The 27,903-nt window shown below is 33.5% G+C and overlaps 1 protein-coding gene across 4 annotated transcripts in view; it reads left to right on the top strand.

Moving 5' to 3' along the window:
- The window catches only part of PTPN4 (protein tyrosine phosphatase non-receptor type 4), a 218,855-nt gene that overhangs the window by 15,757 nt on the left and 175,195 nt on the right, over positions 1 to 27,903 (top strand). For all 4 annotated transcript variants that reach the window (XM_031959946.1, XM_031959947.1, XM_003763793.4 and 1 more), the window contains exon 2: positions 27,167 to 27,321. In XM_031959946.1, the coding sequence (XP_031815806.1) occupies positions 27,184 to 27,321 (138 nt within the window). In that variant the 5' untranslated portion in view covers positions 27,167 to 27,183. The remainder of the gene's footprint in view (positions 1 to 27,166; positions 27,322 to 27,903) is intronic.

The raw sequence follows: 27,903 nt of genomic DNA, 5'->3' as shown, positions 1-27,903 counted from the left end.
GGTATTGAGCAATGGAGGAGAGGGGTAGTTTTAATAAATTATTAGAGAGCTGTATTAGATTTTCCTATCTCTTGATTACTGGTTTGGCTCTCTATACCAGCAGGTTTTAGCACTTAGTACAAAGCATTCCATCAGTATATATAATTGTTGTTCTTTTAGCTAAAGTAAATGAATGGATGTGTCCCTGAGTGTTGACTCATTTTACTAATGGGGAATGGCATGTAATCTGGTGTTTCTTACTGAATATTATGAATCCTTAACTTCCTAGGCTAGTAGAGAGTTGATTTAGAGCTCAGAACCATTCTTTCTTTACATCTAATGCTTCACTCAGTTCTCTAAATATAAAACTTTCTTTGAAATTGCTCTACTTTGGCTTCTTATTCCTACCTACTACTCCCATTTTACTTTCCCTCCTTCTTTCCTCTAGACTCATTTTTTTTTTTAATTTAATAGCCTTTTATTTACAGGATATATACATGGGTAACTTTACAGGATTAACAATTGCCAAACCTCTTGTTCCAATTTTTCACCTCTTACCCCACCCCCACCCCCTCCCCTAGATGGCAGGATGACCAGTAGATGTTAAATATATTAAAATATAACTTAGATACACAATAAGTATACATGACCAAAACATTATTTTGCTGTACAAAAAGAATCAGACTCTGAATTATTGTACAATTAGCTTGTGAAGGAAATCAAAAATGCATGTGTGCATAAATATAGGGATTGGGAATTCAATGTAATGGTTTTTAGTCATCTCCCAGAGTTCTTTTTCTGGGCATAGCTAGTTCAGTTCATTACTGCTCCATTAGAAATGATTTGGTTGATCTTGTTGCTGAGGATGGCCTGATCCATCAGAACCTCTAGACTCATTGTTAACCATTTTTCCCTTCTACCTCTCTATTCCTTCTTGTTCTATATTTTAACTTCTCAGGCCAAGTTCTCCCTAGGTGACAATTAGCTAATCTGAGAGAGAAATTAGAAGAGAAAGGGGAGAGGGCTCAGGAAAGAACCTTTGGATAGAATTAGAGTAAGTGTGATGTCTTTGATAATCCCCAAAATGGGATTGAAAAGGAACAGTCACGTTAGAGGAGAGGTCAAGAGATCACAAAACCCAGCAAATAAAGAGTATATGTAAGAAGAATAAAGATTTAAGATTGGCCATTAGATTTGGGTATTAGAATTCAGGAATGAACAAACAGTAGAGTTCCAAGGCCCTGTTTTGTATTGTTTGTGAATTAACAATGGTTTTTATGTTTTTAAATACAATTTTATTGTGTTTTTAAAATATAGAAATCATTTTTAGCTTGCAGGATGTTACAGAACTAGGAAGTGGACTGGATTTAGCTCTTGACTCATAATACATTGAGCCTTGGGTTGAATCATTAGTAACTGGAGAAAGCAATTTCTGTTGAATGAAAAGGTCAGAGGCCAGATTGCAGAGGTTTAGAAGAGGCAGGGAGGGAGGTCAGTAGAAGTAGAGGCACAGAATATAAGGATCCATATTTCTTTTTTTCAGAGTTTTGTCAAGAACTAGGAATAGAGTTACATAGCTAGCTAGCAGAGATCATAGGATCCAGTGAGAGTTTTATTTTAAAAAAAAATTTTAAAACATCGATTATATTGCTTTGTGTATGTAGACAGCAATATAGTGTTCTTTACGTTATGGTACGCTGCTGATGTGCCAAAACTGATGCCTTACTGTGTTCAAAATTTACCACATTGACATTTTAATAAAAACACTAACATTTTTTAGTTATTCCATTTCATAGCCTTGATGTTATCCTTGACTCCTCACTTTCTCCCCATATCTTGCCAGATCTTGTTTATATCTTTGCCACATCTATTGAATATTTTCTCTTTTCTCCACTTGCATAGCCAAGACCCTAATTTGGAACATCACCTCTGACCCTGGACTATCGAAATAGTTTTGTAATTAGTTTTTCTACCTTCTCTCCCCACTCTAATCCATCAGATTTGAGTATGTCGGTAATCTTCAGTAGATTCAGATTACATATAAGACCAAAAAACACTGCTGTTTGACATTTAAAGCTCTTTATAACCATGTTCCCCTCCAGGTGCCTTTCTTTTTACATATTATCTTCTTTTACCCAATGTTTTGGTCCAGCCATACTGGTCTACTTTTACTTTCCTCACATTTGACCCTCAGTCTCCTATTTGCCCTCTGAATTCTCTCTCTCATACTAGGAATAGATTTCTTCTTTACTTCTTCATAATGGAGTCCTTGGTTTCCTTAAGGATTTAGGTGAATCGCCTTACAGGAGGAGGCCCTTTATGATCCCCCTAGTGCTAGTCCTTTCCCATTCAAATTATCTTGTGTCTCCCTGTTAAACTTTGTTTTCTTGAGGTCAAGGAGTTTCACTTTTGTCTCTTTAAAATTATTTTTTCTGATTAACAGGTATTTTCTCTATTTTCATCCTTCTCACTTGAACTATTTAAAAGAAAAAGAAAACTGTTACAGCAAATATACTTACTCAACCAAAACAAATGACACATTGGCCATGTCAAAAAAATGTTACTTCTTATTCTGAATTTTAAGATGATCATTTTTCTAGCAGAAGATGGTAAGTAGGATGCTTCATCAAGTCAATCCTCAGAAATCATGATTGATCATTGAATTGATCAGAGTTCTGAAGTCTTAAATCTGTGAAATCTTTCTAAAAATGAATTTAACAAGCATGAACATTGAAATAAGCAAATAAGTACAGAAAAGAAGATTGTATATGAATTTGTAACAAATTTTTTTGCATGTCTGTGTCCTGTTTTGTTAGACACTGCATTTTTTAATGTTTAATTGCTGTTCTTTTCTTTAATTTCTCTTTATTTGGTATTACTATGTTACTACATGCCTTGTGCCATCCAAGAAGCCCTCCATCCTTTAAAAAATAAATCTGTTATTTATACATCCTTTTCTTATCACCACCATCCTTGAGCCAATTAAAAAGCAAAGTCTAAAAACAATAAAACAAGACTCCTGATGTTTATATGTTTGGTCCAGAGGAGAAAGAAAGTCCATACCTTGGTCATGTCCAGAAATGTAACTTTTTATGCATTTTAAATTAATTACTTCTGACTAAAAGCATGTTTCAACTTCATTCTTTTTGGACTCTTGATTTAACATTGGTTTAACCGAGTTGTAAATTCAAAGTTGTTTTTTTAGTATTATGCTATTTATCAGTTTTCCTAGGTTTCCTTGTTTTTGATCTATCTGTACTAATTTCCACTCTGAAACGGTCCCATTTCACCATTTTTTCTGTCACAATAATATCCTATTATGTCCAAATCCCACAATTTGTTTAACCATTTCACAATAAGTAGAGACTTCTTTAGTTTGTAATTTTTAGCCTCTATGAAAAGAACTATTATGAATATCTTTGTATGTATACATCTTTTTAGAGTTTCTTTGGTTTCTTTTGGGAATGAATTTAATTGTGATATTGCTGGGTAAGAGGATATGTATGAGTTGGTAACTTTGGTAGCATAATTCTAAATTGCTTCCCAGAATGGCTAGACAAGTACATAACTCTACCAGCAGTGTGCTAGTATTTCTATTTTTCCATAATCCTTCCAGTTTTTCATTTTTGCCTTTTTTTACATCTTTGCCATTCTTAGTATGACTATAAAATCTCAAAGTCACTTTGTATTTCTCTTTGTGATTTAGAGTATTTTTAAATATGTTTGTTAGCTTAGATTTCTTCTTTTGAAAACTTCATATCCTTTGACTATTGGGGAATAGTCTTAAACATTTGAATTAGTTCCTTATGTATCTTTTTTTTGTTGTTGTTCCTTATATATCTTGAACATGAAGCTTTTATCAGAAATTTGTTGCAAAGATTATTTCCCCTGTTACTTGTTTCCTTCTACTTTTTAGTATGTTCTATTTGTTTTTGCAAAAGCCTTTCCATTTTGTATAAAGTTACTCATTTTATCTTTTACTATCTTTATTTTCACATGAAATCCCCCTACTCATACTGCCCAAAAGTAATTTTTTCCTTAATCCTCTTTTTTTTTTTTTTTTTTATCATTTTCTCCATCTCTTTTCCCTTAACCCATTAAGAAGGCAAGAAAAAACAAAATCCTTTACAAATACAGTTACACAAAACAATTTCTCATAATAGTCCACCTCACCCCAGAAAAAACAAAAACTGTTCTAGACTGTACTCTGGATTCATTTGCTCTCTTTCTCTTTGGAGGTGAATAGATTGTTGTATTATGAATCCTTTAGAATTATAGTCATTGCGTTTATCAGAGTTCCTTACTAAGTCTTTCTCAGTTGATTACATTATTTTTGTTATGAAAACTGTTGTCCTATTTCTGCTTAATTCATTTTACATTAGTTCATAGGAGTATTTACCTTGTATGAAGGGAATTTCACCTTTTCATAAAATAATAGTAGTATTTCATTACATTAATTTTTTCTTGTTCACTTGTTTCCAAAACTGACAAAGATAGCCATTGCTCAATTTACAATTCTTTGCTCCTACAAAAATAGCTGCTGTAAATATTGTTGTATCCATAAGTGCTTTTCCTTTTTCTTTGATCTTTTTAAAAAAGGTCATAGATCTAATAGCATTATTGCTGGGTAAAGGGATATATACATAATTTAGCTGTTAGAGCAGTTTCAAATTACTTCTCAGAAATGCTGGACCTATTAATTTCTTTATGTAACCTTTTATATCTAGGTCTTATATCTATGTGGAGCTTGTATTGTGTGAGTTGTTGATATAAATCTAATTTGGCAGACTGCTTTTCAGTTTGTCTTGCAAATTTTGCCATGGTAAAGCTTTCTTCCAATAACCTGAGGTCTTTGAGTTTATTGAACCATGCTGCCTTGTTTGTATTTGTAGGTTATATACTATTGCCTCTCTCCTTTTTAACTAGTACCAAATTGTTTTAGTTATAACTAGTTTGAGCCAGGAATTATATGAATAAAATTACAAAACACTGTTGACACAAAGTTTATAAAACAATTGGAGAAATATTAATTGCTTATGGTTAGGCTGAGCCAATATAATAAAAAAATTGTTTTTTTTACTTATTTGATACCATACCAATTAATCAAACTCCCCCAAAATTCTTTTAAATAGCTAGAAAAATAATAAAAGAAATTTATATGGAAGAGCAAAAGGTCAAGAATATTAAAGAAATGATGAAAAAAAAATGTGAAAGAAGGTAGGCTAGTAATACCAAAACTCAAACTGTTACAAAGCAGTAATCATCAAAACAATCTGGTACTAAGAGATAAAGATTTCTAGGAAAACTGGAAAGCATTTTGACAAAAAATTAGTTATAAACCAAAGTAGCAAACCTTATATCAAAAAAAGGTCAAAATGGGTACATGATTTGACATAAAAGTTGATTTATCAAATTAGGGGATCCTGGAAAATTTTATCTGTCAGATCTATGGAAAAGGGAAAATTTTATGAGTCAACGAGAGAGAGAGATAAAAATGGGTAATTTTGATTCCATTAAATTTAAAAATCTTTCACATATAAAATTAAAAGAAAAATGATAATGGGGGAAAGTTTTTAAAGCAAGTTTCTCTTATAAAGGTTTCATTTCTCAAATATATAGAGAAGTGAGTCAAATTTATAAGAATACAAATCATTCCCCAGTTGATAAATGGTTGAAAGTTATAAACAGACAATTTACAGAAGTCAAAGCTATATATGATCATATTAAAGACTGTTCTAAATCACTATTGTTTAGAGAAATGCAAATTTAAAAAACTGAGTTACCACCTCACACCTATCAGATGACAGAAAAGGAAAATGGTAAGTATTGGAGATGATGTGGGGAAAAAAAAGTTGGGACACTATTGCACTGTTGGTAAAGTTGTAAATTGATCCAGCTAGTCTGGGGGACAATTTGGAACTACAGTTGTCCCTTCTATATTTCAGATTTCCCATTGTGGTTTCAGTATATCATGGGTCAGTATAAGAAATCGAATGGCAGATTTTGGGGAGTTTTGCAGATGCCAGAGGTGACATAAAAATTTACAAACTCCAAAATACATAAATATGTGTATAGTATTATGTAATAATCAAAATTTTATAATAAAATACTGTAAAAAACCCAATAAAATAAAAAAAAATTCAAAATTCTTCTCTAGTACATGGAGAGAACCAAAAAATTGTATTGGATTTTCCAGATGGTAGGGATGCCATTCTCTTAAACTCCACAATATGGAAGGGATGACTGAATGTCCAAACGGACTGTGCCCTACTCTTTGACTTGCAGTTAGATGGCACAGTAGATAGAATGCTGGTCCTGAAGTAAGACTCATCTTCGTGATTTCTAATCTAATAATTTACTAGCTCTCTATAACTTCCGGAACTAACTTGTTATTTGAGAATATTTATTCATGTTTTCTTAATTGTATGTCTAATTCTTTCATTTGTTCTGTCTTTTTTGTTGAGTTGAGGAGAGTATAATTAATGAGTATTTGACTGAACTGAAATCTTTTGTTGGTTAATTCCTTGAAGGCTCATTTTAAAGTGTCATTCTTTTGCTTTCAAAAAGGATCCTTAAATTTGTTGGAAAGGTCTTAGAACCAAGCCCATATGTTTTGGTTTTAGGTAGCAGGCTGTGTTGGTCTATGAGTGTCTGTGTTAGTGGTCTTAGATATTTATCTTCAAGTTTGGTTACTTTTTATTGCTTTGCTATCTGTTGGCTTTCTAGATCTTGTTAAATTATAGCCTTGCTCTTTCCATTTGTTTTCATTGTCCATTTTTTGTTCTATTGAGTCAAAATTTATTTTTGTTACTTCCACCATTATTTTTCTTATGACAGTATTCATGTCAGTAAAATATCCTTCTGAGATATTAAGATTTTGGAAAGGATACTTATTTCTTCTTCCCTATTAGAATGTAAACTATATCATCATACAGCTCCTTAATTTACATTTCTAGGATTGGAGCTGTAAAACTTTTGAATGCTTTCACTTTATTGAAATTTCTTTCATAGGCAGTTTCACTAAAACTCCTATAAAGCAAAGGACATTTATTTGCTTCTGGTTAGTTCTTTTTCTGTAGATTAAAATCTTTTGAATTATATATGCTATTACAGAATTAATTAATTATGAGATGATATCCTTTAGCATAAACTTTTTAGCTTAGTATACTTTGCTATTTTGCTATACGTTTGCTATTTTAACATTAATTTAAGAATTTAGAGAAGTGGAAAGGTACTTTTCTTTCCAATATATTGTTGGTTTTTGATTGCTGAAAGGTTCCCTATGATTTTTTTTTCATTTATCCAGCTTCTTTTCTTCTCTGCCTCTCCTCCCTTCTCCTAACTACCAATTTTCTGTTTCTTTTTAGCTTTGTTCTTTTACCAATAGCCTAATTCATCCCCCCCCCCCCAATTTTTTTATTTGCTGACTTGATTTTATGTTATACTCGTTATACTATGTTATTTCATGGCATATGCCCTCTACTTAATTGATTCTTCCCAGGTAACAAAGAAACAATCAAAAATAGTAAAACAGTTCATCTTCTGTTCATGGTCATAGAATCATAATTCTTCAGTCTATGATCATAATTTATCAGAGTTCAGCTCCGATTTACTTTTCTTTTTATTTGGTCATTGTTTTGAGCAGTGAATTTGAAAAGTCAGAAAGATTTGACGTCCTAGTAGATGGAGCACCAGCTCTGAAGTCAGGAGGATCTGAGTTCAAATTTGGCCAAAAACACTTAACAAATGCTACCTGTGTGACCCAGGGCAAGACACTTAACTCCATTTCAAGAAGTCCTACATAATAAATGCTACATATTGTATTCAGAACTGTCCATTTTTTGATTCCTTGTAGGTTTTCTTTTGTTCTCTACTGTGCAATTTTTACTTTATTCTTACCTCCCCCTTCCAGGCTGCAATAAAGCACAGATATATTTGTATATCCACATAAAATTACATATATATACAGATTTGATATCTGTAATCATACACACACACATATTCATTCATATACATCTATGTAAGTCCATACCATATAATGTCCTTTGTTTCTTTGAAGATGGAGAGCTTCCTTCAACTCTTCATTTCCTAACCATAACAATACTCCAACTTTATACTGTCTAGTGATTGTAAATGGTCTAAAGCAATGTTAATTAATATGACTAACTATAATATAATTTCCCTATTTTTTATTAAATCTATTTTAGCTTTAATTTTGTCTGAACTCATGATTGTTATCCCTGCTTTTTTTTAACCTAATAAATTCTACTCCTGATGTTTATTGCTGTGTAATTTAAAGTGATATTCAAGAAACATAAATTTCTTTTTATAAATATCTAACCCTGATTAGAAAATGATTTATATTATCCTTTCTGTCCTTAACAAACTTTGTTCATAGCCAAATAAAAATTATTTTGTGATTACTTGTGCCAGTAGTTTTTCTTAGCAAAACTTATTAAGGTAACTGATTTAAAAGCATACCAGTTCTGCTGTTTAAACAATCTAGTGGAGAATCATGTCCACTTTAAGCACTTAAAATGTTAATTGATAATGTAAATATTTCAAGGTTTTGCTTTAGGTTTCTTTTAGTTGTTGTTATAATAATGATGTGACCGATTCTTTTTAACTAGTTTATATCACTAATATTATGAGAATTTAGTTTGTACTTTCAGGAAACTGTGCAATTTTAAATAATAGATTGAACTGCAATAAATTATGAAAGAAACAAAAGAAGAATCACTTCAGTTTAGTCAAAAGTGAATTTGGGAGCAAGTATGAATACATTTGGTTTGTAGATTATGAGAGTTGCAAAGGTAATATTAAAGTGTGTTCATATTTAAGAAATGAGGAAAAGGGGCAGCTAGGTGAAGTGGATAGAGCACCAGCCCTGAAGTCAGGAGGACCTGAGTTCAAATCTGGCCTCAGACACTTACCACTTCCTACCTGTGTGACCCTAGGTAAGTCACTTAATCCCAATTGCCTCAGCCAAAAAAAAAAAAAAGAAAGAAAGAAAGAAAAGAAATGAGGGAAACCTAAAGATCTGTGATTATACCATTTGCTTAAACAGTTGTATGATCACAAATACAGGTAATAAAAGATCATTTGAATACGATGTGCTTCTGGGCTAAGTTATATTTTGTTGGATATTTTGGGTGAGTTTTTTCTTTTTCTTTTTTTCTTTTGACTTAAATTGTTTTCTAAGAAACTATGAGGTTATTAATAAAAGACATTTCAGCATCTAAAGATCTCAAAAACTAGCATTCAAAAAATATGAGACTAAAATACAAAAGAGGCTTGAGGAAGTTTGCCTTTTTTCATGTTTTTGTTGTTGTTGAATCTTCAACACCTCAGTTGGGGGGTTTTCTTGGCAAAAATACTAAGGTGGTTTACCATTTCCTTCTCAAGCTCATTTTACACGGGAGGAAATTGAGACCAACAAGGTTAAGTAGTTCTGAGTCACAAAACTATTAAGTGTCTGAAGCCATATTTGAACTCATGAGGAGAAATTTTCCTGATTTCAAGTCCAGTATTTTTTTTTTTAATTTAATAGCCTTTTATTTACAAGTTATATGTATGGGTAACTTTACAGCATTGACAATTGCCAAACCTCTTGTTCCAATTTTTCCCCTCTTTCCCCCACCCCCTCCCCCAGATGGCAAGAAGACCAGTAGATGTTAAATATATTAAAATATAAATTAGATACACAATAAGTATACATGACCAAACCGTTATTTTGCTGTACAAAAAGAATCAGACTCTGAAATATTGTACAATTAGCCTGTGAAGGAAATCAAAAATGCAGCTAGGCAAAAATATGGGGATTGGGAATTCAATGAAATGGTTCTTAGTCATCTCCCAGAGTTCTTTCTCTGGGTATAGCTAGTTCAGTTCATTACTGCTCCATTAGAAATGATTTGGTTGATCTCATTGCTGAGGATGGCCAGGTCCAACAGAACTGGTCATCATATAGTATTGTTGTTGAAGTATATAATGATCTCTTGGCCCTGCTTGTTTCACTCAGCATTAGTTCATGTAAGTCTCTCCAGGCCTTTCTGAAATCTTCCTGTTGGTCATTTCTTACAGAACAATAATATTCCATAATATTCATATACCACAATTTATTCAGCCATTCTCCAACTGATGGGCATCCACTCATTTTCCAGTTTCTGGCCACTACAAAGAGGGCTGCCACAAACATTCGTGCACATACAGGTCCCTTTCCCTTCTTTATGATCTCTTTGGGATATAAGCCCAGTAGTAACACGCTGGATCAAAGGGTATGCACAGTTTGATAACTTTTTGAGCATAGTTCCAAACTGCTCTCCAGAATGATTGGATTCATTCACAACTCCACCAACAATGCATCAATGTCCCAGTTTTCCCGCATCCCCTCCAACAATCATCATTATTTTTTCCTGTCATCTTAGCCAATCTGACAGGTGTGTAGTGGTATCTTAGAGTTGTCTTAATTTGCATTTCTCTGATTAATAATGATTTGGAACACACTTTCATATGAGTGGTAATAGTTTCAATTTCATCATTTGAAAATTGTTCATATCCTTTGACCATTTGTCAAGTGGAGAATGGCTTGGTTTCTTATAAATTAGAGTCAGTTCTCTATATATTTTGGAAATGAGGCCTTTATCAGAACCTTTGACTGTAAAAATATTTTCCCAGTTTATTGCTTCCCTTCTAATCTTGTCTGCATTAGTTTTGTTTGTACAAAAATTTTTCAGTTTGGTATAGTCGAAATTTTCTATTTTGTGATCAGTAATGATCTCTAGTTCTTCTTTGGTCATAAATTCCTTCCTCTTCCACAGGTCTGAGAGGTAAACTATCCTGTGTTCCTCTAATTTATTTATAATTTCATTCTTTATGCCTAGGTCATGAACCCATTTTGACCTTATCTTGGTGTACGGTGTTAAGTGTGGATCAATTCCTAGTTTCTGCCATATTAGTTTCCAATTTTCCCAGCAATTTTTGTCAAACAGTAAGTTCTTATCCCCAAAACTGGGGTCTTTGGGTTTGTCAAAGACTAAGTTGCTATAGTTGTTGACTGTTTTGTCCCTTGAACCTAACCTATTCCACTGATCAACTAATTCAAGTCCAGTATTTTGTCCTTTGTGCCACCTGTTTATGATGCATAGGGTGAGAAATTACATAAGGATTTATCTATCTTTCTTGGAAATTATTTATTAATAAGAGGAATAACTCTTTTGACAGTTGTGAGACTGAAAGATTCATTGTGAAGGGTGCATCCCAAGGATAAAGGGAGTAACTGAAGTGATGGAGAAAGGGGATAAATATGGAGTGAATTCTAGAAACATTTCATATAGTAATCTGCTTTGAGCATAAGGTGTGTGAAAGGGAAGGTTGATAAACCTTGAAAGATAGGTTGAAGCTACATGGTCTTAGATTTGATGGGTAAGCAGTGGGAAAGTGGCTGGGATCCTGATGGTCTCTCAGAGCTAGTATTGCACAACCTAAACTGAATCCTAGATCTTCCTTATTCAAGAACCAACTCTCTCTACAGTCTTGCCCAGGTCCCATACTTACTATTTTTTTGACTTTGGATAGTGCTCTTAAACTTCTTTAGACTTCGTCTATAAAATCACCTCTGAAGCCAAAAATAGCTTTAAATCTATGATCTTATGAAATTCTAGGCTGAATCTAAGTAAACATAAATTTCCCTTCTTTGCTTAATCTGATCTCTTGAAGAGTATTGCTTTAATGAATAGATAATTAGAATTTATAATTAATCTGTGAGTTATGGGTCAGAGATATGTTACTATTGTTCTTGAGAACAATTTGTTCCTTTAAGTAGTTTTATAATTTTTCCTTGCACTCTTGTTGATACTATTGACCTACCTTAGCAAACAAAGCCTTTACATGGATTATGTGATGAAATTTATTGCAAAGATAAACTTTGATTCAGTCTGAATGATTTTAAACTTTGAACAAATGGAATTCAAATTATCTTATCAGTAGTTTCACAAATTATGTAAAAATTTACATATTAAATACATATTAAGGATTTTGTAATCCTTAAACCTCATTATTAGATTACTGGACTGCTAAGGGGCATTAGACTGATCTCAAAAGAACAGGTACAATCTTCTTTATAATAATTGTTTTATGTAGTTTTTTTGTTCAAGTAGTTTCCCAGTAACAAAAAATACTTTTAGATGCTAATGACTTTTTAATTGAGTGATTGTTAGATTTCTATTAATGTTAGGTATTTGAAGGATGTTTGACAATTTTCAAAAGTACATAAATATTCCCATAGTCTAGGCAAGAATTACATATTTTCACATATAAGTATAAATACAAAACAGCCTAACAGTTTGGGGGCAGGGGTGGGAATGTTGTGTTCTCACAAACATTTGCCTCTTAATTTTTAATGTCCTCTTTTCTTGTTTTTTAGCTATTTTAGTTTTATATGAAAATTGCATTTGTAAGATGGCTAACTTTAGATTTCCCTGATCTCTGAACAGTGAACTTTCTGTTGATTTATGATCTGCAAAACATAAACATGGGACAAAACAGATGTATTTCATTTAGCACAAGTTTCATCCAAGTATGTGGTTATTCAAGTGTCTGATTTGGCCAGCTACTTAGACTTTATGATATGAAATGATTCTAGCAAAACACCATCAGTGTAGATTTATCTAGTTGTTGCTGTTGGTTTTTTGGTTTGTTTTGTCAGATATGTGAGGAAGGCACAATATTTTGACAATGCTCTTATTAATGATTTAAAAAAATAAACTATTATAATTTTTTCAGTTAATGGAAAATCATCTCCCATTGTAAAAGGAAGGAAAACGAAATATAATAAATATGCATACTAGGCATATTGACCATGCCCCCGCCCCCCCCAAATGTTTTGACGCTACATATTTGGTATGTCACATGTTTGTCAGGTCATGAGTAATTTGTTTCATCATAAGGCCTTTTATGACAGGGTTGAATCAGTGCATTGAATAGAGTACTTAGCCTTCAAAGCTCTGTGTCTTTACAGTATTGTTATTTCAATTGTTTTCTGTAGAGGGTCAGAACTCTGGAGAAGTATGCTTAAACAAGAATACTTACAACAAAATGTTAACTCGATGGAATTGATGAGATGATTTGATGGTTCTTTACTATACATATACTTAATACTTAGCATGGTGATATAATGGTTCTCTAGTTCATACATATTCAGTATGATGTAATGATGTATTTGTAATAGGGTATTTAAGGGCTGAGAGAACTGGGGACACAGAGTGAACAGACTGTGAAGGAGTCAGACTGGGACAGATTGTGAAGGAGAGAATAAAGACTTTAGACTCTATTCCTGATTATCCTCATGGTGACTATCCTGCTGAACCTAAGGCCCATCTGGAGGACCTTCAGAAAGCTAGTCTGGACATTACAGTTTTCCTGGTTCTGTTCACTTCACTCTGAATCACTTCATAAAAGTCTTCCTAGGTTTCTCGGAAATCCTCCACTTTCTAATCATATAGCACAGTAGTATTCCATTAAATTTTTATATCATAGTTTGTTTGGCCAGTTTCCAACTGATGGTCACTCCCTCAGTTTCTAGTTCTTTGCCTGCACAAAAAGAAGCAATGTAAATATTTTTCTTTTTTTTTTCCCCTTTCTAATTTTTTTTTTTTTTTTTTTTTTTTTAGCTGAGGCTATTGGGGTTAAGTGACTTGCTTAGGGTCACAGTTAGGCAGTGTTAAGTATCTGGGGCCCAATTTGAACTCGGGTCCTCCTGACTTCAGGGCTGGGGCAGTATCCACTGCACTACCTAGCTGCCCCCGAGTATAAATATTTTTGTACTTATGGCTTCTTTTTCTTTGATTCATTTGGAGTATAGCCCTTGTAAAGTTATCTTTGGGCCAAAAGATATACAATTTAATAACTTTCTGAATATAGATCCAAAGTGTTTTCTAGGATGTCTGAACCAGATTACAGCACCATTGATAAAAATAGTTCATTAACATGCCAGTTTTTCTATAATCCATCATTTGTCATTTTACTTTTTTGTCAACTTTTCTAGTCTACAAGGTATGAGAAGAAAACTCAGAATTGCTGTAAATTCCAATCATCTAAATTTGATAAAACAACATCTAAGTTTTTTTTTTTTTTCATAATTACAACTTTTTATTGACAGAATCCATGCCTGGGTAATTTTTTTTACAACATTATCTCCCTTGCACTCACTTCTATTCTGATTTTTTCCCTCCACCCCTTCCCCCAGATGGTAAGCAGTCCTATGCATGTTAAATATGTCACAGTATATCCTAGATACAATATATGTGTGCAGAACCGAACAGTTCTCTTGGACAACATCCAAGTTGAGATGGCCAATAGGAAGTTGGAGATGGGAGACTGGAGACCAGGAAAGAAGTTAAAGCTGAATAAGTGTTCTCTCGTTCCTCAGATATTTCATAGTGTTCTGCTTGGACTCCCCCCCGCCCCTTTACTTTATTCTCTCCAGTATCATAGTTATTTGTGTCCTTTTCTACTCCCCATTAGTTTATGAATTTTTTGAATGCAAGGTCAGTGTCATCCATCTTTATGTCCCCAACACCTTGTACCAGTTGTCATTAGTAAATGGCTGATAAATTGTTTACTTCTTTCCCAGGAATATCCCTTAAAATTATTGAAGCAGCCTGAGTCACTGTTGTTGTGAGCGGAAATTTAGTTCAGTTCAGTAATTATTGGTGACCTTGTATCAGTTGGATAATGACTTAAATTCTTATAAATTTGATTCAGTTTGCTATGCATTTAAGAAATTAGATCTTTATCCAGAAACTTGCTATTCATTTTCCATTCCATCCCTACTCCCACCCCCACCCCTGTTCCTACTTCAAATTTTGGCTGCGTTGGCTTTGTGCAAAAAATTTTAATTTAATCAAAATTATCTGTCTTATCTCCTGTGAATTTCTCTTTTTCCTTTTGTTATGAAATCATCCATTATACATAGATATGGCAGGTCATTTGTTTCTTTCATTGCCTGATTTGCTTATGACGTCATTCTTTATATCTAAATCATGTACCATTTTGAACTTATGTAGATGTCCTATGTTGGTCTATCTATGCCTAGTTTCTATCAGACTACTTTGTAGTTTTCCAAGAATTTCTTGTGAGATCATGAGTCCTTGCCCCCATGGCTGTCAATTTTAGGTTTATGAAGAACTTGGTTATTTTTCTTAATTGTTTCTATTTATTTTTTTACATTTCTATTTTTTTAATTAAAGCTTTTTATTTACAAAATATATGCATGGGTAATTTTTCAACATTGACTCTTGTAAAACCTTTTGTTCCAAATTTTTCCCTCCTTCCTCCCATCCTCTCCCCTAGCTGGCAGGTAGTTTAATACATGTTAAATATGTTACAATATATGTAAAATCCAACATACGTATACATATTTATCCAATTATCTTGTTGCACAAGAGAAATCAGTTCAAGAAGGAAGGAAAAAACTGAGAAAGAAAACAAAATGCAAACAAACAACAGCAGAAAGAATAAGAATGCTGTGTTGTGAACCACATTCAGTTCCACAGGCCTCTCTCTAGATGTAGATGGCTTTCTTCATCACTGAACAAGTGGAAGTGGTTGAATCATTTCATTGTTGAAGAGGGCCTCGTCTATGGAATTGATCTTCATATAGTCTTGTCGTGTATAATGATCTCCTGGTTCTGCTCATTTCACTCGGCATCAGTTCATGTAAGTCTCTCCAGGCCTCTCTGAAATCATCCTGCTGGTCTATTCTGACAGAAAAATAATATTCCATAACATTCATATTCCACATTTTATTCAGCCATTCTCCATTTTGATGAGCATTCATTTAGTTTCCAGTTTGTTAACATGACAAAAAGGGCTGCCACAAACATTTTTGTACATGTGGGTCCCTTTCCCTTCTTTAAGATCTCTTTGGGATATAATCCCAGTAGAAACATTGCTGGATCAAAGGGTATGCACAGTTTGAGAACTTTTTGGGCATAATTCCACCAACAATGCATCAGTGCCCCAGTTTTCCCGCATCCCCTCCAACATTCATCATTATTTATGATGAATGTCTTCTTAGCCAATCTGACAGATGTGTAGTGGTATCTCAGAGTTGTCTTAATTTGCATTTCTCTGATTAATAATGACTTTTGGAGCATCTTTTCATATGGCTAGAAATAGTTTCAATTCTTCATCTGAGAATTGTCTATTCATATCCTTTGACCATTTATCAGTTGTAGAATGGCTTGATTTCTTATAAGTTAGAGTCAGTTCTCTATATATTTTGGAAATGAGGCCTTTATCAGAACCTTTTACTGTGAAAATGTTTGCCCAGTTTGTTGCTTCCCTTCTAATCCTGTCTGCATTAGTTTTGTGTTTATACAAAAACTTTTCAATTTGATATAATCAAAATTTTCTATTTTGTGATCACTAATGATCTTTAGTTCTTCTTTGGTCATAAATTCCTTCCTCCTCCACACATCTGAGAGGTAAACTATCCTATGTTCTTCTAATTTATTTATAATCTCATTCTTTATGCCTAGGTCATGAACCCATTTTGACCTTATCTTGGTGTACGGTGTTAAATGTGGGTCAATGCCTAGTTTCTGCCATACTAATTAACAATTTTCCCAGCAATTTTTGTCAAGCAGTGAGATCTTATCCCAAAAGCTGGGGTCTTTGAGTTTGTCAAACACTAGATTATTAAAGTTATTGACTGTTTTGTCCTTTGAACCTAACCTATTCCACTGATCAACTAATCTATTTCTTAGCCAATACGAAATAGTTTTAGTAACCGCTGCCTTATAATATAATTTTAGATCTGGTACAGCTAGGCCACCTTCATTTGATTTTTTTTTTTCATTAATTCCCTTGAAATTCTTGACCTTTTGTTTTTCCATATGAACTTTGTTGTTATTTTTTTTCTAGGTCATTATAGTTTTTGGGGAATCTGATTGGTATAGCGTTAAATAAATAGATTAGTTTAAGTAGTATTGTCATCTTTATTATATTTGCTCACCCTATCTAAGAGCATTGAATATTTTTCCAATTGTTTAGATCTGAATTTATTTGTGTGGAAAGTGTTTTGTAGTTTTGCTTATATAGTTTCTGATTTTCCCTTGGCAGATAGATTCCTAAATATTTTATACTATCGGTAGTTTCTTTAAATGTGATTTCTCTTTGTAGCTCTAACTGTTGGATTTTGTTAGTTTTCCTTTTTCCCTTTTCCTTTTCCCCTTTCCCTCCTCCCCAGTATTTTACTTATGAGCACTACTTGCCTCAAGTAACCCTCCTCCTTTAGAGTCCCTGCCCCTTTCTTATACCTTTCCCTTACTATTCTGTTTTCCCTTCTATTTAGCCTACTCCTTCCCATCCCACTTTTCAATAAGATGAGAAAAGTTTCTCTGTAAACCAAATATGGCTAATATTTTTTTGAGCCAAATCTGATGGGATTGAGATTCACACAATGTTCATCCCTCTCTCTTCTTTTCCTCAAATATAATAGGTTTCCTTTATCTCTTCGTGAGATGTAATTTCCCTCATTTTACCTCCTTTCCCCTTTTTCTGGTACAATCCCCTTTCCACCTCTAGTTTCTTTTTTATGTTATAGCAGTAAAATCAGATTATACATGCACTTTCTATGTATATCCATAACAGAAATACAGTTCTCAAGTTCTTTTCTTTTTACCTTTTTATGCTTCTCTTGAGTTCTATATTTGGAGATCAAATTTTTTGTTCAGTTCTGGTCTTTTCATTAACAATAAATGGAATTCACCTGTTTCATTGAATGCCCATCTTCTTCCCTGAAAGAAAATGCTCAGTTTAACAGGATAGTTTATTCTTGGCTCCATTCCAAGTTCCTTTGCCTTTGGGAATATCAGATTCCAGTTCCTTTGATCCTTTAAGGTGGAAGCTGCTAGGTTCTGGGTAATCCTTATTGTGGCTCTTTGGTATTTAAATTATTTTTTTCTGGCTGCTTGTAATATTTTTTCCTTGGTCTGATAGTTTGAAATTTAGTCATGATATTCCTTGGAGTTAGGGTCTCTTTTAGAAGGTGTTCAGTGAATTCTTTCAATTGTTATTTTACCTTCTGATTCTGACATTCAGGCAGTTTTCTTTGAGGATTTCCTTTAAAATAGTGTCGAGGCTCTTTTTTTCATCATGGTTTTCAGAGAGTCCACTAATCCTTAGATTGTTTCTCCTAGATCTATTTTCAGTTGTTTTCTCAATTAGGTAGTTTACTTTTTTTTTCTGTTTTTTCTTTTTTTCTTTTCTTTTGGTTTTGCTTGACTGATTCTTGTCTCATTGAGTCATTTCTATTTCTTCACTTCTGAATTTTAGTAAATTATTTTCTTCATTTACTTCTTTTTGTATTTGTGCAATTGGATTTTTAAATGAGTTATTTTGTTCTATGGAATTTTTTTTTCTGTTTTTTAAGGAGTTATTTTCTTTTTCTGTTTTTTTTTTGAAATTGTTTTCTTTTTCCATTTTATCAAATCTATCTGTTAATGTTATGTCTTTTCCAAACCCTCTTGTAAAGTTCTCATTTCCTTTCCCCATTTTTCTTCTAGCTCTCTTTTAAGATCCTTTTAAGTTTCTTCTAGAAGAGCATTGTATGATGGGGGACCAGGTTGTATCACCTTTTGGGGCTTCATCTGGAGACAATCTGTTTTTAGTCTCTTTCACCATAAAAACTGTCTATGGTCAGAGTTTTCTTTGCCTTTTTACTGATTTAAAAAAAAAAAAAAAGTTAAGGTCCGCTTTTAGAGCAGGAGAGGTTTTCCAAGATTTCTGTATAAATAGCTGCAACTGCACTGAGTCCCTGCTGACTCACTCCCAGTGCTGGGTGGGCGTGACCAGGTCCTGTGAGATTGTGGCGTTTTGGGGTTCACTATTGATCTTTTGTGTTTCTTTTGGTTGTTTTCTAACTTCTCTGCTGATGGTTTGCAATCCCAGGCAGAATAACCAACATTGCTGTAGACTCCTCCCTGTAGATTCTCTGCTATCTGTGCTCAGCCTGTTTGCACTTGGCTGGCCTCCCTCCATATTTGATTGAAACAGACCTTTTCTTTGAAATTACCTTCTGCTGGTAATTTCTTGCACTCCCAATATTCCTGGATTCTGTCAGTCCGGAACTAATTCAGAAACTGGATTTGCTAATTAGTCTGAAAGTTGTAGGAGAAGGTCAGAAAGAAATGTGGATCCTCTCTGCCATCTTGACTTTTTCCCCTTTCTATTTATTGTGCAGCTAACTTATTTTGTTGATCAACCTCTTTTCCATATTGAGTACCAAGTTGTTTTGACCAAGTTGTTTTCATATTTATAACTTTGTATTGTAGTTTGAGATCTGATCTGGGTTTTTTTTTTCCTAACTAATTTTTGGCTTGTTCAGTTTTTTTTTTTATGATGGTATTACTTTTTTCCTGTTCTTTCAATATGAATAATTTACATTTTTCTAAATAATCACCTGTATTGTTTAGATTTCCAGTGTTACTGGTATATAATTTGGTAAAACAACTCATAATTATAACTGCTTTTATTTCATCTTCATTGATTAATTCACCTTTCTCACTTTTGATACTAGTAATTTGAAAATCTTTTTTGAAAATCAAATTATCCAGTGGCTCATCGATTATATTGTATTTTCCCTTTCCCTCCCTCTCAAAAAACAAATTAGCTGATGGATTTATTTATTTGCTCAGTGTTTTGAGTTTTTTTTTTTTAACCTTTCATTTTAAGGCTAATCTTGCTTTACATTTTCAGGATTTCTGTTTTGATACTTAACTGGAAGTTTGTGTTTTTCTATTTTTTCAATTACATGTCTAGTTTGTCAATTTATTCTATCTCTTTTATTGATGTAAATTTATAGAGATATAAATTTTTCCTTAAGTAATTCTTTTGCTGTATTCTCCTAATTTTGATACATTGTTTCTTTTTGTACTTAATGAAATTATCAGTTGTTTGTATGATTTCTTATTTGACACACCTATTTTTTAGATAAGGTTATTTCATTTCCAATTAGTTTTTTTAGTCTATGGTTTAATGTCTCTTTTGTTCTTCGTATTGTTCAGTTCTTTCTTCAGTTGTGTCCAGCTCTTAATGATCCTATTTGGGGTTTTCTTGGCAAAGATATTGGAGTGGCTTATCATTTCCTTCTCTAGCTCATTTTAAAGGTGAGAAAACTGAAGCAAACAAGATTAGGTGACTTGTTCAGGGTTGTCACTAAGTATCCCGAGCCACAGCTGAACTCAGGAATATTTGTTTTCCTAATTCTAGACCTGACATAGGACACCCAGGCTTTCTAACTAATTATATTCTAAGACTTTTACTGATGATAATATTGAAAGTTATGCAAAGAGCATTGTAGAGGCATCTGGTGATCAGGAATGTAGGTTGTAATACATGTGAAGGAAATACTGTATTCAAAAGGAATGTAGAATGTTAGAGAGATGTATGATTGAAAAACCAAGTGTGCTAGTTATGTGCTAAAAACAAGGGATACACTCAAAGAGATCTTAAAGAAGGGAAAGGGACTCATATGTGCAAAAATGTTTGTGGCAGCCCTTTTTGTAGTGGCCAGAAACTGGAAACTGAGTGGATGCCCATCAATTGGAGAATGGCTGAATAAGTTATGGTATATAAATGTTGCAGAATATTATTGTTCTGTAAGAAATGTTCAGCAGGATAATGTTAGAGAGGTCTGGAGAAACTTACATGAACTGATGCTAAGTGAAATGAGCAGAACCAGGAGATCATCATACACTTCAACAACAAAACTCTATGATGATCAATTCTGATGGAAGTGGCTCTCTTCAACAATGAGATAATTCAAACCAGTTCCAGTTGTTCAGTAATGAATAAAATCCAGCTACACCAAGAGAGAGAATTATGGGAAATGAGCGTGGACCACAACATAGAATTTCCACTCTTTCTGTTGTTGTTTGCTTGCATTTTTTGTTTTCCTTTTCAGGTTTTTTTCTTTCTTTCTAGATCTGATTTTTCTTGTGTAACAAGATAACTATATAAATATGTATACATATATTGGATTTAACATATTAACATGTATTGGACTACCTGACGTCTGGGGAGTGGGTGATGGGAAGGAGGGTAAAAGATGGAACAGAAGGTTTTGCAAGGGTCAATGTTGAAAAATTATCCATGCATATGCTTTGTGAATGAAAAGCCATAATAAATAAGCAAAATTAAAATAAAAAAAAAGGGGTACATGATAAAATATCTTTTTGATATATTAGTATCCATGCATTTGTAACCAAAGACTTAGGGGAAAGTCCTTAATATATAGAAATCTGGTAAATATGGTCATTAAGAGTGGAAGATAATAGTAGCTCAAGTATACATATGAATATATGCATATGTTTGTGTATATACATATACACATATACGTATACACACACACACACATATATGTGCGTGTGTGTGTGTGTATGTAGATAGATTGGTAGCACTAAGATTTGCAAAACATTTTATATTCAGAATGGTTTGAAATCTGCATCAAGAGTTATACCAAACTCCTGAATGATTATAGATCTGATTTAAGAGATTCTGTAATGTGCCAAATTTTAATTCAATTGACACAGTATTGTTTTGGAAACAATAATATCTGTTGAGCTCACTATCTGGACTCAGTGCTAAAGTCTTCCATGATGGGACAATTTTATGAGCATCATCAGTCTTCCTGTTTTATACTTCATTTGATATTGACAGTCTTAGCTGATTGAACAAGTCTGATTTTAAATTAGAGAATCACCATAACTTTAAAAAAATCTTAGATTGTCTTTACATATAAAGCTAAATCATTGTTTTGCTCTAATAAATTAAATTCTTTTTATAGACAATAAGGAATGAACTTTTATGGGATTATGTATTCTCTATACCTTTCAATCAGCTAGGAGACAGGTAGGTAGCGCAATGAATAGATTTCTGGACCTAGAGTCAAGAAGAGAAGAGTCTTCTCAGACACTTACTAGCTGTATGATTTTAGGTGAGCCACATAACTTCTGCCTTAATATACTAGAGAAATAAATGGCAAGTCACTCCAGTATCTTTTCTACTAAGTCTACTAAGTCTACTAACTCTACTGAGAAAGTTCTACTAATGAACAGTGCATTATTCATGAGGTTATGAAGAATTGAACACAAATGAACAATTAAGCAACAATAACACACTTTTCAGTCAGTAATTTTATTGTTATAGAGAATTTATGAATGGGTAGCTATTCCCTTCCTTTTCTAACATTAGGGATATTGTTGATTTGGATACTTTATTCTCATAAAAATTTATAGATGGAAAAATATAGGCAATATGAGTTCCATTTTCTTGATTGTCTTTTTAAAAAGCAATGAAATGTGGCATTTTGGTCACTTGTTTTATTTACAAGTTTCTATATACATAGATATAATATGTATACATATACATAATACATACAATCTTAAATACCTTAAATCTCTCAACATTGTCAAAAAGTGTATTACCTCTAACCACAGATCTTTATGTAGACCTTATTTGATCTAAATAAACTGTACTTTTCATTCCTTTTGTATGTTTCTTTTATAACTTTTCTAGTTCCCTGTGTATATTATCAGGAACAATAATATTGACTCTAAAAGTGGTAATTCTGTTGTCATTAATGAAGTTTAAATGTTTAAAGATCTTAACATCTTTTACACTTATTGTCTCATATCATATTTCCAGCTTCATTCTTTCATTCTCTTAGGATCATTTTCCTTAATTGGGTCTCTCATACCAAGTTTTTTATAATCACAGTTTATATTTTCTCTGCTGTTTTAGTTTATCATTGATATTTTTGCTTGATTACCTTGGGTAATGGGGTAATCACTTTGATTACCCATTATCTCCTACTTAGAGAAATGACAAAATTTTTAAAGGAGGGAAAAAAAAAGCAGGATAGCAGAACTAACCAATATGAACCTGAGTCCAACAGAATATGTAATGTTTTATCTCTGTAGTCTTCCACAGGCAAAAATGTTTTCCACTGCTGCTTCATGCTTTGTGAAGTGATGCTGCTCACAGTCATCCAGCATTTTTTCCTATAAGATTTTATAAAGAAGTTTATATGGTTACCATCTGTCTAGTAAGTAGGTTAAGTATTCTTTGACTAAAGGATTGTTAGGTAGTTTTCATCTTTGTTTTAGCATAGTATTAACATTAATTGAATTTCTGTAAGAAATCACTTAAACTTCCTTCTCAGTCTCCTTTTTTGGGTCATGTCACATTCCCTGATTTTAGTTGTACAGTAGGACTCTGTTTTCAGCCTTATTTCTTTCTGTATGTTTGCCCTGTGACATCTCACAAAGTTTTAATTATCATAACTAGGTTGATTGCTTCTAAGTCTACAATGTTCACAAGCTGCCTTTGGACATTTGGAAGTAGATATCCCATCGATATGTGAAACTCAGAATTCTCAGTTCTCTTCCAAACTTTTTATTGAGGCACCATCCTTTTATTGAGCCAAGTTCCCAATCTTGGTGTGTTATATTCACGTTTCCACTCTTACCAAACATGCATATCCAAAAATTTGCCACATTTTGTCAGCTCTGCCTGCACTATATCTCACTCTTCTTGCCTCTAGTCTTTCAAGATTTAACTTACTCGACATTTTTTCTGTGAAATCTTTCTCAATATTTCCCCGTTGTTAGCATTCTTTTCCTTTTCAGATCACTTTGTATTGTACTTACATGTGTACGTTGTATTGTATAGAAGGGAATGACAACTTTCTAATATCATTGTTGGTATCTGTTTACTTATTAAATTGTAAGCATTATGAGGGGAGGGATTGTGTCTTACTAAACTTTATTTCTTACTCAGTCCTTTCACACCTTTGTTTGTATTATGTAGATACTTTATAAGTATTTGTTGTGTTTTTTGTGTTGTATCAGTCTAATTCAGGATCTCATCACCTCTTGCTTGGACAGTTACAGTAGTATTCTAATTGTTTTCTATGCCTCAAGGTCTATGATTATTCCAGTCCATAACCTGGAGCTGCTGGAATCATGGTCCTAAAACAGTTTTCTGAGAATGTCATTTCTCTACTCAGTAAACTCTAAAATTTTCATAACCTTCTCTTTCCAGATTTAATATACATTATTCTTCTTCACACTCTGTGGCCCAGTTAAACTAGCCTTTTTGTTCCTATAATATACAGCACTGTATTTTTTTCCTGTTGCTTTGTATTGTCCATGCCTGGACTGCATTGACTCTTTATCTTTACCTTGTAGAATCCTGTTGTTATAGATTACAAACTGTTAAGTCATTAGAGTTGATAGAGACAATAATTATCTAATTTAGCATGGTTCAGTATGATTGATCTGAACCTACAAGGAGATGTTATGGGCCAGAAGAAATAAGGTACTAGGTGGAACTGAGAAACAATGCTTGTGTTCACACCTTTACTCATTGGAGTTCACAAGTATGGGAGATTCACAAAGTTAACTTTGCAACTTTGTGAATTCACACCTCCCTTGAAGCTCTTAGGACCAGAGAGCACTCTGGGAGGAAATCTATAATCCCACTGTCATATCCCACAATCCCATTCTTGGAGAAAGAGCACAAATAGAGCTTCAGGGAGCCAGTCAAGTGACTTACTTCGGAAAATTGCCAGGGGTTGTGGAGAGGAGCACTCTGGGAGGAAGCCCACAAGCCCACTCTTGGAGGCAAGTCAGATTCATTTCACCTTTGTGCTGGCTGGAGGCTAAAGAAAGCAGACGCAAAAGACAAGCTACAAGAGCTCTTGGAACCAAGCAGTTAACCTATCTGATCCCTTCCATTTACCACTTTCTGGATCTCTCCACATCATCTGGCAATTATCTAAAGATAGTGGAGCTGTTTGCACTGGACACTGCCCTGTTGGTTAAAAAACCTGTATTCTCCCCAACTGTAATCCTGATTGCTTTTCTGTTGGTTGATCACACCAGAACCCTGAATTTCTAAAGACTCTCTGGGTGTAACCTCAGCTGCTATCATGCCCCATCTGTCTTTTGATTGATACCTTGGAGCTGGGCCCTGCCTCTCATTTCTCTGGGTCAGTCTACAGTCTGAAGCCCAGTGAAAGCCTTGGTTACATTTTGGACATGGGGTTTTGGGTTTTCTCTCACCCTGTCCTCTTACTCTTACTTACTACACTGAACTCTTAAGATGCCCAACTTTTCCACATTGAAAACATCGACAAATTTCTCTAACAATCCCTTGCCAAGAGGGACCCTGTCTTCCCATGTTCATCATAGTCTGGGCATAATAAGCATTTGTGCCTACTGTGGCACAGCATTTTATGATCTCCTCTAAAGGAGCATCTTTGTATAGTCCCCATATAATTCTTTTGCAAACCTCATTGGCATTTTACTTAGCCAGATGTCTGGTCATTATTTCTGTTGCTGCATTATCTCCAATGGTTCTTATTATAGCTGTTTGTAAATGTCCCGCAAAATCTGCAAAAGGTTCATTGGGACCTTGTTCTATTTTTGTGAAGGCTTCCCCTCGATCTTTTTGTCCTGGGAGAGAACCCCAAGCTTTTATTGCAGCCTTAGAAATTTGCTCATACACTGTTATGGGATAATAAATCTGTCTTGAATTCTCTGCATACTGACCTTCACCAGCTAGTTGGTCAAAAGCTATTTGTACATTAACTCCTGTTTGCCTATTGCGTTGGGCTTGAATCCTACATAATTCATGGAACTCTGAAAGCCACAACAATTTTTGTCCAGGTTCTAAACATGACCTTGCTATGGATTTCCAATCGTTTGGGGTTAAGATTTCATAAGACAAATTATCTAGTAACATTTTAACATAAGAGGATGTAGCCCCATAAAGAGTACTGCAATAGTCTCATCAACAATTTTTCATCTCAAGGAATCCAATGATTCCTGCTGGTTTTTGTTCATCATGTGTTAGGGAATCCAATGATTCATGAAGATTTTAAAGTTCTTTTAACAGTCTCATTGTCAGCCATGCTCTTTCAGTGTTTTCTCTTTTCAAGTTTCTTTCAGAGCTCATTCATTTACCACCTTATTCATGCAGTGGTAAAGACGTTTTTCCAGAGTGCTTTCTATTTATTTTGTGTGAGATCTCTCTCTTTTTTTCTCCTCTCTCTTTCTCTCTCTCTCTCACTCTCTCTCGCTCTCTCTCGCTCTCTCTCGCTCTCTGTCTCTGTCTCTGTCTCACTCTTCTCTCTCTCTTTCCCTCCATCCTTCTTCCTCTTCTCCTTCTCCCTTTCTCACACACATAGAAGCATATCACCACTAGGATCATATATTTAAAGATGTTTGGTGTCTCTTAAGGTCATTCTGTTTAGTTCCTTCATTTTAGGACATTAGGACAGGACATTCAGGTAATTAATGTCAAGAGTCTGAATTTGAACCCAGGTCTTGTAACTTCATATCCCGTTTTACCATGTTGGCTTGCAAATGTTGTCTTCTGTAGTAGAATAAAAGTATCTTGGTGGCAGGAACTGATTAATTTTTTGTTTTTGTATCTGAAACACTTGTCACAGTCACTGTTACATAGTAAGTACATAATAAATGCTTGTTGATTAATGAACCATTTTCATTTTTGTCATCACAATCTATAAACTACTAAAGTGATTTCTACATAGTGAACCCCCAGTATTTACTCAAATTAATTGTATTTCTATGACTTTTTTTCAAAAACAATGTGATAACATTTTTTCCACAAGTGGTTCTTTGTGGAGTTAGGGCAGATATTTTCTTTTTGTAGAGTAACTCTTAAATGGGTTGTCCAATTTCTCTTTTGAGATGAAAAACTATTTAGCTTGAAATACTTTATACTTTTTTTAGATGATCTTTTTTTGTTCTGGATTTCTAGATTATTAGCATGAGATTATATATAATAATTTCCAAATGTTTTCTTGATTTCTTTTGTCTTTCTTCTGATATCTCAATTTTAATTTTGTTTAATGAGTTCTTTAGTAAAAATAATAAACTTTTAAAATTTAAACACTTAAACAGCAAGAGGTTATGATTATATGAGATAGTAGAAATGAGACCTGTTACTCAATCTTAATATACTACTGGAATATGATGATTATTGTAAAAAAAAAAAAAACAAATGAAAGGGGAAAAAAGCAGTTTAACACATTTAAGGGTTATGTTGTATCTTTCTTTACCATGCTATCATTTTTTTTCTTTTATTTGCAAAGACCCTGTGTGGACAGTAATGACCGCACGCTTCCGATTGCCAGCTGGCAGAACTTACAATGTACGAGCATCCGAGCTGGCACGAGACAGACAACATACAGAAGTGGTTTGCAATATCCTTCTCTTGGATAACACTGTACAAGCTTTCAAAGTCAATGTAAGTATCATATGCAAGCCTTATTGCTTTTTTTTTTTGTACTAGTATAAATTTCTATGTATATTTAATCTGGTCTGATTTTAGAGGTAAAAGCTAGTCTGAATTCAGGAAAAACATTAATTTAAAAAATATATTTTAGAATTTAAAACAATATTTTAGAAACGGGGATCAGTTTTAATACCCATATGCTACAGGTGGTATTATGGCTGCATGTTACATTTACAACATTAAAATAATTAAAAATGAACATCTTCACTTCTTGGTGGAAGCATTATTTAGATAAGTTAGTCTAATTTATAGATTAATTTCTCAGAATACAGTGAAGAAATAAAGTGAAACAGGAAATAACTATGATTTTCAAAAAAGTACTGAAGTAGTAGATGAAAAGAAATGTACACTTACAAAAGAAAATGGGTTGGTCAAGTGGTGATGGAAAAGAGAAGACTCTTGGAAAATAATGTTAATTCACTGATGTTCTCATTCTCAAAGAAACAAAACAAAACAAAAAATCAAAAATGCCCTTAAACAATTGGGTGATGCCTCTGTTGTGAACTTATGTGAAGAAATGAATAAGAAGCGCGA

Source organism: Sarcophilus harrisii, chromosome 3, assembly GCF_902635505.1.
Source record: "Sarcophilus harrisii chromosome 3, mSarHar1.11, whole genome shotgun sequence".
In the NCBI taxonomy this organism is placed as follows: domain Eukaryota; kingdom Metazoa; phylum Chordata; class Mammalia; order Dasyuromorphia; family Dasyuridae; genus Sarcophilus; species Sarcophilus harrisii.
Note: the sequence above shows the minus strand (reverse complement) of the source record. Positions and strands in the feature narration are given on the sequence as shown.